The 12,974-nt window shown below is 32.2% G+C and overlaps 2 protein-coding genes across 3 annotated transcripts; one reads left to right on the plus strand and one right to left on the minus strand.

The window, feature by feature from the left end:
• Positions 1-675: 675 nt before the first annotated feature.
• Positions 676-4,945, minus strand: LOC140959043 (mannose-6-phosphate isomerase 1-like). Of its 2 annotated transcripts, XM_073416759.1 has the most exons (5): positions 4,389-4,945; positions 3,877-4,044; positions 2,120-2,332; positions 1,720-1,986; positions 676-1,085 (listed from the first exon to the last, which is right to left on the minus strand). In XM_073416759.1, the coding sequence occupies exons 1-5, from the start codon at positions 4,773-4,775 to the stop codon at positions 738-740; spliced, it is 1,383 nt and encodes a 460-aa protein (XP_073272860.1). In that variant the 5' UTR covers positions 4,776-4,945; the 3' UTR covers positions 676-737. The 2 variants fall into 2 exon arrangements, with proteins under 2 accessions (XP_073272860.1, XP_073272861.1); XM_073416760.1 differs by lacking the exon at positions 1,720-1,986.
• Positions 4,946-9,381: 4,436 nt separating this feature from the next.
• On the plus strand, positions 9,382-10,077 carry LOC140958794 (uncharacterized). The gene has a single exon (XM_073416360.1). It carries the CDS (start codon positions 9,382-9,384, stop codon positions 10,075-10,077), a length of 696 nt encoding a protein of 231 aa, XP_073272461.1.
• The last annotated feature ends 2,897 nt before the right edge of the window (positions 10,078-12,974 follow it).

Below are 12,974 nucleotides of genomic sequence, written 5' to 3' on the forward strand. Positions count from 1 at the left end.
AGTGCGTATAATTAGAAAAGTGTATTAGCTATAGAATATAATGGAAATTCTAAGATTACCTTCATTTCTTTGATGCATTATGCAGAGATATGTCCATTTTAGCACATGCTTTTTTTAGGGTTAGCATGACATTTAAAGAACGCGGCAACACCGTACAGACCAGAAATCTCACCAAGTTCATCTGGCATATGCACATATATTAATTAAACAGCATATTTTTATATACACAGATTCCCCCTATATAAGAATTCATACAACTAAGCCGAGACACACCTGACCCTATGGTGAGGATGGTTATATAGAAGATACCTCATCTTTCAACCAAGACAATTTCTTTTGATCGTATCATATGCAATGACAATCAAAAAAAGCCAAGGGCAATCTTTATCTCATGCAGGACTTCTTTTGAAAAAACCAGTTTTTAGTCATGGTCAGTTGTATGTCGCTATATACAGAGTTACAAATCCTAAAGGTCTAAAAATTTTGATATGTGATAACAATAGCAGCAAAAAAAATTCAACGACAAATGTTGTATTTAAAGAAATTTTTCATAATATGTGAAAAAATTTGTTTCTTAATTGTATGATTTATAATCATTTTTTTGTATTTTAAAAATTAAAAATCTATATAATTTAGCATAGTAATTAAATTCATCACGTGCATCGCACGGCTTAGATATTAGTATTATACAAAAGAACGCTTTCATATAGCAAAATGGGACAAAGAAAGATCCCCATTTACTTCTCATGTTGCTTGTTCGACGAAGAAATAACCGGTTCATCAAAAAACCTACTGTTGACTCCTGCTCGATATAAATGCAAACCGGAAATAGTTGCTATGTTGACCTCAGCGTTTGCAGGTGTAAACAGCACAGTACCTTCGGTAATTAGTTCTTCAGATGATTCAGTGGACATTTTTCCGTCACCTGAAATTACCATGAAAATGGAAGGACCAGGGGAGAGAGGAACGATGATTGAAGTTTCTCGAGGAAGAATGCATCTATCGACCTCAAATTCATCAAAAGGAGGAATATATTTCATGGTATAAGGATTTGAAAGGACCCCAGATAGAATTTTTGGAAAATCCTGCAAGAAAAATGATTTAGACGAACAGTTGGAGATTGACTAAGTGCTAAATGCTAATAGTAATCACTTCAGACACACCAGCGATATTACTTCAAGAGGGGTCTGTCCATTGGCGACATGTGGGCGAAAACTAAGAAACTTACAAAATTTTCAAAGGTAGATAAACGGAATAACATTTTACTCTATGTTTAGCCAAAACCTTAAAACGAAGGGGGTTGACAGCACCTGCTTGCTCCCCCTCCTTCCGCCACTGGGAAAGTCTGTAAATAATGTGGCGACAGGATGCTCGATAGCTGGACTTTCTATATTGAGCTCCTCGCCCGAATAATTTAACTTCAATGAGAAACTAAGAGAAGATAAAAATAGTACACTCAATAATAAAGACAGAAGCACAAATCAACTTGGCATGAAGGGCACCAATGTCGTACTTGTTCACTAACATATACACTTAATTTACTAAGCGCTTGTAAAGATACAGACACGCAAAGCCTAAAATTGAATCATGATCAAGTTGCTAAGCCATCCGAGTCCTCATATGCTACCAAAAAATTTGCATCTAGTATAAAACTCAGGCCATTATAGAGTAGTGATAAGATCGTACAATAAATTGTCATTTGACAATCATTATTATCACCTGTTTGTATGTGAGCATGGAACATAGCGTTTGGACATCCCGGTTCTTTGGCGTAAGACCAGCACGGACAACATTGTCTGATGTTGCCATGCACTCGACACATTCACCAGCTATGTATGCGTGAGGTTCATTAGCTCCCAAGTATAGGGCTTCACCGGCATTAAGTTTCACATAATTAAACAAGAAGGCAGATATGACACCTATGTCTCCAGGATATTGCTTCTCAAGCCGTGAGACTAGCTCCTCCTTCTCTGTTAACTCCCTCACCTATGAGAAACTAAATTCTATTGATGAACACAAATTTAGGCCAAAAGATGAAAATATAATCATGTTGCCAGATATCATTTCCAAGTATATAGAAATACATTGAAAAAACAGCACAAGAAAATTTTTCACACACCTCCCGTTTCAGATTCAGTCGACTTGTCAACTTGGATATTACTTCAGATATCACAATATTGCTGACTGACATAAGTCCAGTAAATAGGGATTGCAAGATTTCTTTTAACATCTTCTCTCCATCTTGTTCACTTGCTTGTAATATTTCCTCTGCATATGCACTGCCTACCACTTCAATAATTTCTGGTACATTGTGAAGAACACTCTTAAGTTCCTAAAGATGAGAAAGTACTCAGGTAAATGGATTATACTAAGTTCCTAAAAACGAGCAAGTACTCAGGTAAATGAATTATACTTGTCAATGTGATCGGGAAAGTACAAAACATTTTCAATCATCTTGAGCAAAAACATAACTGAGTACTTTCCGATCCACATATCATGACGCTACAGTAAGTATGGCTAGACAGGTTACCCTCCTCAAGAAACTTAAATCTGATCCACAAATACTTTTTTTCTATTTTATCAGATGCCCTCGAAGGGTCATCCAGTCCACAAGGATTTGTAAGCTTAATATGGAATTAGAAGGCTTATCTGTAAGCATAGATATTTTTAATTGCAACAAGATAAAAACCAAGGTTAACTGAAGCATTAAGGTCGAACAAAGGCTTGAATGAAACATTAATATAGAACCAAAGACTTAACGAAGATCATTCAGAATTACAACTTGAAAGTGCTTGATCAAAGCTTAAGCATAAAAAAGCATATTTAATTTTTAATATAATTTTAATTAAGTCAAACCAAATAATATATAACGTACTAAGTTTAAAACTAAATGCATAAATTTTATATCGAGAAGAAATGAATAAGCTCTGATTCTCTGTCAGGAAAAGAATTTTAATTTTCATTTTGTTTAAAAAACAATCTAAAAAGTACTAATATATTTTTTTTCCCGCATTTTATCAAATCATTACGTTTTATCCACGCTCCACACTTAACCTCGCTTGATCATTACTTTTAATCCTACTTTCTAAAACCCTTTCAATACCAATAATTACTTAGGTGATGAAAATTTCCCAATAAATATTCCTTTACACAGGTTCGAAGTCAACCTTCTTGATTTGCAGTTACATCTTACGCAATATATCTTGTCATATGAAAACGTGTGAGGTGAGTAAGATTAACATGCATTAATATAGATTCCCTTTAGAGGCGATAGTCTTCACTGACGTCGTTGACTCACTAATCGATGTTATTGATCTTGTCCTGATAAGAAGAATCCAACAAAAGAAAATTTTGGCGAGGTAGTCTGGTAGAAACCAAAGCTACGATACAAAAACGATCACAAGGATCACAAGAGCATGTTTCCGCCTAATTTCGTCAAGCATTTGAACACATCAATGGAGTCTGTTTTCCCATATCTTTCTCAAGAAGGCTTACAGAGATTAAAGAGGTAATAACCACAACAAACCTCAAAGGTATCATACAAAAGCAACTAAAGGGATAAAAAAATCATGAAATATATCAATTGCTAGCATAGGCAGGGCAGTAGCTTTCAGTAGATCAAAGCAAGTAATATCCATTTAGATATTTAGGATTTTTCTTCATAAAACAACAGGAACCACATGTACACATTCAAAGAATCTCTGTGAGAAAATATCCATGAAGGCTAAAACAGCCTTTGATGACGGAGTAACCAAACACCAACTTTGTATCACCCACAATTAATCAGGAAGAAATTTCCAATTAATTCAGATTCTATATTCAAAGAAATATATCTTCCACGTGAAACAAAGAGCCAAACTGATGATGATAACATACCTCAAGACTGATAAACCCGCACAAAGCCTCGAACTCGGTCAAAGCCAACACCATCTCAGGTTTATGATTGTCATCCTTGTACACTCTCGGCTGTTGTTTATGCAGGACTTCGGCCAAGTTCTTATCTGGATGAGCCTGTATTGACAGTGCCTTTGCCACTGAAAGTACCTAAAACACAACAATTTGTCAACACTTTCACTCAATCAATGAACAAATACAGACACTAAGTTTTATTTGTCATCATGCAAAATGCAAATACTTTTGATACAAGAGAATATAGGAATTTAGTTTTGAAGTCATATATTTTGAAGAAATTTGAAATTTTTAAAGGGTCGATCCTCCTTCTCTGGTTTACCCCAGCTTGAACATCAATAATTTACTTCCACAAAATATATTAAAAAAAGGGTAGAAAAAATATACAAAAACCACTTGAAATTTGTTCAAACCCCAAACTGAACCCAAAAAGCAGTTGCACAGAATGGAACAAACTAACAAAACATTTCAAGAATCACCTTAAAAAGAAAAGGAAGATTAGGCCCCCACTTCCGCAAGACCTTATCCCCCAGCACAGCAGGGTTTTTGCCAATCCAATCCTTCAAACTAACTAAACTGCAACTATTCCTTTTTCTTCCACCTTCTCCCTCCGAATCAGCAATAGTAACCACCCCATTCCCTTCTACCAACATGACGTACGAAGGCCCGGACTCGTGGGTTCCCATCCAAAACTCAGCATACGCATGATCATCCTCAATATGCTCCTCCCCACTATTGCTGGCATACAATCGCGCCACAGTCGATTCATTCCCAAGCTTACCCCAATCATAATTTTTGACAGAACACCTGAGTTTGACGATTCCTGAATTCTCAACACCCATGGTGTTTAACTCGATTTTCGTCATCGAAAAGACGAGGAACTCGATGGAAACGTAGCAAAAAGTAACCGTAGAAGAGGAGGAAAGAGGAAGGTACGTGAATTCATTGTAACAGTTCGGTTGGGTTTTTGAACGCAACGATCGAGAGGGGGGACGAAGAGACTTGGAGACGGACAAAATTGACGACGGTTTGGATTGATTGCATTAAACCCTCTCAAACCATCTCACCATATAATAATAATAAAAATATATAATAATACTTATTCGAAATACAGCTGGAAAAAATATTAAATTTTTTATATATAAAAATAAAAATATAGAATTTATTAAAATTTTTGATACGGTGTGATATTGATATCAAAATATTCGGTACAATAAGATCATGAAATTTAAAATTTTGGTATATATCAAAATAATATATATAAATTAAAAAATATAAAATATTTTAAATAATAAAGTTTAAAATTTTTAAAAATATAATGTAAATTTTCCAGTATAAAATAATATATATCGATACCATAATAAAATATCGGTATATTACAATATTTTGGTATAATCGATATATATACTAATTAGACATATCGAAAATTTTGATATAAATATTTTAAATACATTAATTTCCAGTATTATGTTATTATATTATATGATTCAAGATATTGGAGTTTTTTTTTATCATTTAAATAGATTAACAAAATATTTCTTCTTTCCTTAATAAAAATTTATCATATGGTTGCTCTCATATGATTACTTGAATTAATGAATTTAATCAACGATCATGAGTTTGATTTTCCCGTGGATATCAAATCTTTTGGTATTATATGACATCTATGTTCACGAGTCACGTGTGAAAGAACCTAGAAGATGTTTGGCATGCAGCCGATCTAGCTTATAAATTGTTTAAGATTTATGAGCCATGAAATTTTGTTCGGTGGTTTTTTTTTTTAAAAAAAAAACAATTTATAATGTGTCGAAATAAGTTGGATAAATAAAATCTTATTTTAATTTCTTAAAAAACCAATATATCCCTAATCCCCTAAAATTATATGACATCTCATTTTAAAAAACAACTTATAATATGTCAAAATAAGTTGGATAAATAAGATCTTATTTTAATTTCTTTAAAAAACCAATATATCCATAATCCCCATAAATTATATAACATCTAATATGTATAATTTATATATTCATCACCACCTAATGTAATTTTTATGATATTGTTGATAAACATATCTTAAAATACCAAACACGTTAATATCTTTCGATTATGTCTCATGTAAGACGATTTCACGAATCTATATTTATAAGATAAAGTAATTGTGTATATATGGAGTGAAAATTAATAATTTTTTGCATGAAACCAATACTTTTCATGTGTCCGGTTAAGTGATATGTCTCACAAATTGAACTATGAGACTACCTTATAAAGTTTTCGTAATATCTTTAATTTGTTTTAAATAAATTAATCAAAATGTTTTAATATGTTATTTTTTAAAAATATATATCACATAAATTATAAGCTTATAAAAGTTAAAACAAATTTATCAGTTATTTAAAATAAATTTAAAAAACAATATTTAAAAACGAGACACGAATAAGTAACAGGTAAACGAGTCACGACATTGTTATGCTTTCAAATTGGATCGAATTGGTTCGTCCGATCAGTTCCCATCATTGGTCTTATATGAACCGTACTTAAAAATCATTTTAATAGTAAAATCGATTAAAATCAGTCAAAGATCGGTCGAATCTATTCACTATTTTTTTAGATTTTTTTAAAAATAAAATTTTTAAAATTTAATTTTTTATATCTAAAATCTTAGTTTTTTTTTTTAAATTATTTTAAACTTTGTTAAAAATATATTTTACTATTATTAAAGTTTTTTATTTGTAATTTTTGTTTAAGATATATATGTAATTACATTTTATATTTTGATTCTATGTATGTTTTTATTTAGACTTTAAAATTTGATAAATATATATTTTTTATTATTTGTATATAAATTTAAGATTTTTAGAATTTTAAATATATTATTTATTATATTATATTATTATTTTATATAATATAACAATGTTCTGATCCGACCGGTTGAATCATTATTTTAAAGTAGACCAATTCGATCACCGTTTCGACTATAAAAACATTGATCATAGTAGCTTGAACTTAAGCCGATAACTTGAAACATAATAAAATTTGCATATGCACGAAGGAAAACACAAGGATCACACCAAATCAATTACGCCAGAAGGTGAGGAATATTGATTTAAAATATATTCGTCGTATATAAAGGATAGGTCGATGCAAGCAGACCGGGCTAGTTGGGTACCCGTGGACTGGGCTCTATAGGTTGGGCCTCGTTGTTTGAGCCCATCAAAGAGGTACCTCTAGTGAAATTAAGATGTCGTTTATTTATTTATTTATTTTTAAAAAAAGAGAGTGAAATCAAAATCAAAAGACCAAGTATATGTATTGTATCTTTTGAGAGAAGTTGAAATTTTTATTTGATGATAATTTTATTTTTATAAAAATAGGTAAAAATTGTGTCTCTTGAGATAATAATATTTTTTAATAGAAATAAAAACAAGTCTCCGTTTGAGACGAATAATCAAAATTAATTGTATTTTTTAATAAATGAAAATAGCTCAACAATATATGTTTTTATAAAAAAAAAAATAACCATTTAAATAAAATACAAATAACTAACAAACAAGTTTAATAATAAAAATTTGAAGTTAATATTAACAAAATAACAATTCCAAAAAATAGTTTAATATAAGTAAATCAAAAAAATATTCTAATATTGGGAAAAAAAATTAATAAATCTGTTTGGAAATTAATATCTCCATGTATAATACAGACGAGGAAACAAAGCATGGCCATGTAGAATTACGGCCTCACGAATAAATGGACCCAGCCACCAAATTATGTTGGGAAAAAAAGCTTGCAATTAGATTTTGAGGTCAATATTGAGGAATATGTGGCTTCGTGTCCATTTCAATCAATTATCAATAAGTTCAAAAGACAAGTTTTTTTTTTTTATGGGCCACCAAATGAAACACTTGCACAACACATATCTTGTCATTGGTTGAATAAAGAATTATCAAAATCCAAAGCGGAGATGATATACACTTGATCTGATATCGACGTTTTAAATTAAAGACGAGATATCATGTTTGAAACCTATTTTAACAAATTCTTCTCTAACTTTTTATTATTAAGAGTTCTCATCAACCAAGATATAAAATGCAATAGTAAATAAATCAATTTTACTGCAAGAGATGATCATACTCTTTTTAATTTTATCTCAAATGTTATAAACATTTTTTATATAGTAATAAATAATTATTCAAACACATATACTTATTAATTTTAGTAATTAATTTCATAAAACAAATCTCGTATATCGCATGTGTAAGATACTGACTGAAAATCATGAAAAGCTTATAATTAATGCCCTTTAAGAAAATAAATTGAAGAACTTTTTTCATTAAGAAATTAATTAGTCGAAGGTTAATCAATATTTTGTACCTTAACAATAAAAAGTATATCTAATAAGATATATTTTTTGATGACATGACAATCTACATACCTACTATAATTTAATGTGCAGTGAATAAATTTCTGAGTTAATGCAATAACTTACAAATAACATTACATATTGAACAAATCATGTGTGACAAGCTCATCTTATGTGATGGTAGAAGGAAAAATTGAATCCATGACTATTGATCAAATACTTATCTATTATGTCAGATCAGTTTCTAAGAGTAATAAGGTTTTTATTTTATTTTTTGATGTGACATGGCTTAAGTTCCGAAGTGGGTTTTATGCCACATATGTGGTCGCATAATCCTTCCAACAAATGATTTTTGTTTGTGTATATGACCCATCGTGTCGTGTCTCCCTATTTTGTCACATGAATATCCATTTATGCATTAAGCAGAAACATGCTTTCCTCTTTATTAATCTTCCCAAAACCCTACATTACTTAAAGTTATTTGTGTTATATATAAATACAAATACAACCACGTGGCTTTCAATTATGGTGTATTCAATTCAAATCCATCGGTTGTAACAAATAATCACTTGATCCGCAAACACAACGGTACAATTTTCAATTAAGTTGTTTAATTTTATGCAACGCCACTGATTCTTGGAAAAGTAGTTAATCTATTTAAGAAGGAATTGAAGTCATTCTTTTGATCAATGTCTAACATGTGGGATTTCAACGATCTATTAATTGTTCGTCCTATATTATTATTTTTATTCTTCGAAATTAAATTTGTAACCCTTTTATTTAATTAGATATATCAATGGATCCGGATTTTACCCAGACCTGCAATAGATCCGCGTTGTATGGGGTGGGTTTGGATATATTAAATGGGTCATGAGGTGGGTCTCGGGTCCAATTTTTTAGACTCATCTGATTATGGGACGGGTCATGAATCATATAATATCCATCCGTGCCATTGACATCTCTATATTTAATCCCCACACTTGATAGTTATCAATTTCCATGCAGAGAATCCAATCTTTCTGTTGGCCTTCCAAATTCCAACTGGCTTCAAAAACTTGATACCTGGTCCCAAAAACATCCCACCCCGTCAATCAGTCAAACTCCAGGTAAAAAATTATATGGCGCTCGAAGTTTTCCCCGACAGCCCCAACCTGGTAATAAGTCCCCGGATCTCATTTTCACACGATCTCTCAGCAGACAACGTAGTACCCATCGAACAGAACCTTCGATCCAACAATTCCAGCATCGATTTCGATTTCGATTTCTGCGTCTTCAACGAAAGCTTTGGCCAGAATTCCTCCTCCGCCGACGAGCTTTTCTCCGACGGAAAAATCCTCCCCATCCAAATCAAGAAACCACTGCCTCCACCTCATCATCCGGCGAAGACAGCCGCGGCGCCGGCACCTCCGCCGCCTGCCGGCAAGCACACAACTCCCTACTTGGAAACAAGAAAACACATCCCGGAATCTGAAGAGAAACACAGAAGCAAATCATCGTTCTGGGGGTTCAAGTGCAGCACGAGTTTGAACGGCGGCAGCGGGCATAACGGGCGGGGTTTGTGCCCGTTGCCGTTCCTGTCTCGAAGCAAGTCGACAGGCTCCAATACTAACGTTAAACGACCGAGCAATATGAAGCAGAGCTTGATCAGATCATCGTCTTGTAGCCAGCAGAAGCTGCCATTGAAGAAGAGTAACCATGCTTCGTATTGCTATGGGGTTAAAATCCATCCTGTCCTGAACGTTCCTCCGGCGAATCTCTTTGGTTTGGGTTCAATCTTTAATAATAGTGGCACCAATAAGAGGAATAAAAAGTGATTAAATTCATGGGTAATTTTCATGTTCGATCGTTTGAATTGATTTCCATTTCTACTGTCAGATATTCTGAATCTTGCCCAACTTCGCGATTCTGTGAAGCAACACAATCCACATGTTTAGAGAAAGAATTGCGCAAAAAAAAAAATAAAAAAAAATAAAGTATAATTTGCTTTCAGTAGTTGTCTTTTCTTGCTGAATATTTGCATTTGTAATATTGTTTTGTTCATCCGCCTTAGGTGTCCGAGTTACGGTCAGAGTTGAAAGTTTGGGTAATAGTTAAAAGTTTAATTATCCGTACTAACACTTTTTCAGACAATCATACTATAACTTGTATGAAGTTCGATTATTGTTGTTTACGTTGTTAACGTAATTTGTAGATTATTGTTTTATTTTGAAGTTTACCAAATATGCATAAAAGAATATCTAATGAGGTAATTTTTTTTTTACTATTTATTAACATGGATAAAGCTACACTCTTGATCCCCCACACATGATGATATTAGTTACTCATGAAATATGAACAACTTGATCCAAAAACAAGGGTCTTTCTCATAGGTCCGCTTGACGATTTGTTTATCGAGGGAATTGCCACAGATAACCTCATGACATTTTAAGAAATAATTAGTCAGATATAGATATTATTTTTTAAATAAAATATAATAAAATAGAACAAGTTTATTATTATTGTTGGTTGATATCTTGAAGAATACTTGTCCTTATTGACAAATCTTGATGATGATGATGATGATGATGATGATGATGATGATGATGATGATGATGATGATGATGATGATGATGATGATGAAGAGAAGAAGAAGAAGAAGAAGTACGGCACGAGAAAGTAAGAAATCCCTTGACTCTCGTCCCATGATGCATGTAATTTTTAACTGACGTAGCAATGCACGCGTTTCATGTTTTATACTATTGGTTTTTTTTGGAAAAAAATTGTTTTGTTAGTTTCATCAAGTTTGTGATTAGTTCGTATGGTATGAGTAGTTTTGTAAATCGTCATGGAACACAATATAATATATATCCACATTTATATAATATAATTTGAGCAATATGATAATTATAAAAATCGGTGGCAATATTAGAACAATCGAAACTTGACAGAGAACGAATGACAAAATAACAAATTGACCACGCGGATTCTTATACATAGTATAAGTATAAGATGAGATTTAATTAGTTAAAAATTAGAGGTTTTTTTATTTTTTATTTTTTAAAAAAGCATGAATATAAACTTTATTATTTAGTATTTCTTCCACTGATCTGGTAGGCAATCTCAGTAGCCCACGATTGAATACGAACTTTGGCCCAGACAATATATGTGAGTGGATTGGGCCTTGTTTGGTACATATTTGGCCTTGTAATTTGGTAGCGCTCCGGTCTTCATCTACTGTTTGGATTAACATGTCTAGATTTCTCTTTCATTATATATTATTATTATTATTATTATTATTATTATTATTATTATTANACGTTTATCCACTATATTATAGTAACATTTTTTATATTTAATTTCATCTGCTATCATTTCAAATTTAAAAAATAATAACTTTTATTTACGGAACACACACGATGTGTCACGAATCACGATCCCCTATTGTCAACAGTGAATCTTGGAGCAATAACCAGGGATCGAGTCTCGCAAGCGGCAGTTTGGGAGTTAAATTCCTTTCAATGTGGGGGAGCTCCTTGTGCGCGGCGTAGCATAATGTCTAGCTCTGTCGGGCCGGGGGTGAGGAGCGCCTAATGTGAGCGATTTCACGTTTTATGGAGCAATAATTAATTTAATGTACAAACATTCTTTATTCAACACATGGAATGTCTCCTCCTATATATGACTCTATAATATATTCATCCTTCAAGTCACAATACATCAAGTGTACTTTCATAAAAATACAATGGTATTACCCACAAACATCTTGTGGAAGAAGGGATGATTTACTTTAGAAGGGACATTGAGAATTAAGGATAATTGTTGAATGCATGCACACACATGCGTATATGTATATTGATGTTGTATGTATAACCAAATTTGTACATCAATTTTGACAACACAAAATTATTTTTTAATCAAAATATAAGGATAAATTCAACATAAAATCTTTTGAGATAATAAGAAATCTTCACGATATAATTATAGTAAATATCAATATACGATACATTTTTCGTACTTTTAATATTAATCGTATATGTATTATGGTATTGCGGAATTTTGGGTTTTTTTAAGATAGTTGTATTTTGATTTACAACAAGGGGAAAGTCACTAGTGCGGTTTGACATTAAAATCTACTATGCAGAGGCAAAAACTTGTGCGAGACGGTCTCACGGGTCGTATTTGTGAGACGAATCTCTTATTTGGGTCATCCATGAAAAAGTATTACTTTTTATGCTAAGAGTATTTCTTTTTGTTGTAAATATGGGTAAGGTTGACCCGTCTCACAGATTAAGATCCGTGAGACGGTCTCATATGAGACTCACTCCTATGCAAAAATCAGCCTGCACTCGGTTTTATGGGTCAAAGACAATTTTCCTTTAAAACATGTTTAGATAGGTTAATATTTGAAAATCCTTTTCCTAGAACATCGAAGCCGATCCGAGATGGAGCGTACGTCACACTCGCCTGTGTTCTCCACATTTCCATAAATTACAAATTCACATGGCGACAGCGCAGGTTAGCAGACAGACGTAGACTCAACGTTTGCTCAAAACCACACTCTATTTTCCCCCCGGTTTCCCACTTCCCCACCATTTTTATATATTATATATATATATATATTTAATAAATAAATATCTAATCTATCTGTCAATTATATATATATATATATATATTCTCAGATTCCTCTTACTATNTGGTTCTATTTGATTTAATTTGATTTATCTTTATGTAT

Source organism: Primulina huaijiensis, chromosome 15, assembly GCF_012295235.1.
Source record: "Primulina huaijiensis isolate GDHJ02 chromosome 15, ASM1229523v2, whole genome shotgun sequence".
Taxonomy (NCBI): Eukaryota; Viridiplantae; Streptophyta; class Magnoliopsida; order Lamiales; family Gesneriaceae; genus Primulina; species Primulina huaijiensis.

Bases quoted from the DNA above. Each gene is read 5' to 3' on its own strand.
- LOC140959043 (XM_073416759.1), bottom strand. From the start codon at position 4,775: ATGACGAAAATCGAGTTAAACACCATGGGTGTTGAGAATTCAGGAATC. The intron at 4,045-4,388 runs GTGATTCTTGAA...GTTGTGTTTTAG, and splicing joins ATCTTCCTTTTCTTTTTAAG to GTACTTTCAGTGGCAAAGGC. The intron at 1,987-2,119 runs GTGTGTGAAAAA...AGTTTCTCATAG, and splicing joins GACTGAATCTGAAACGGGAG to GTGAGGGAGTTAACAGAGAA.
- LOC140958794 (XM_073416360.1), top strand. From the start codon at position 9,382: ATGGCGCTCGAAGTTTTCCCCGACAGCCCCAACCTGGTAATAAGTCCC.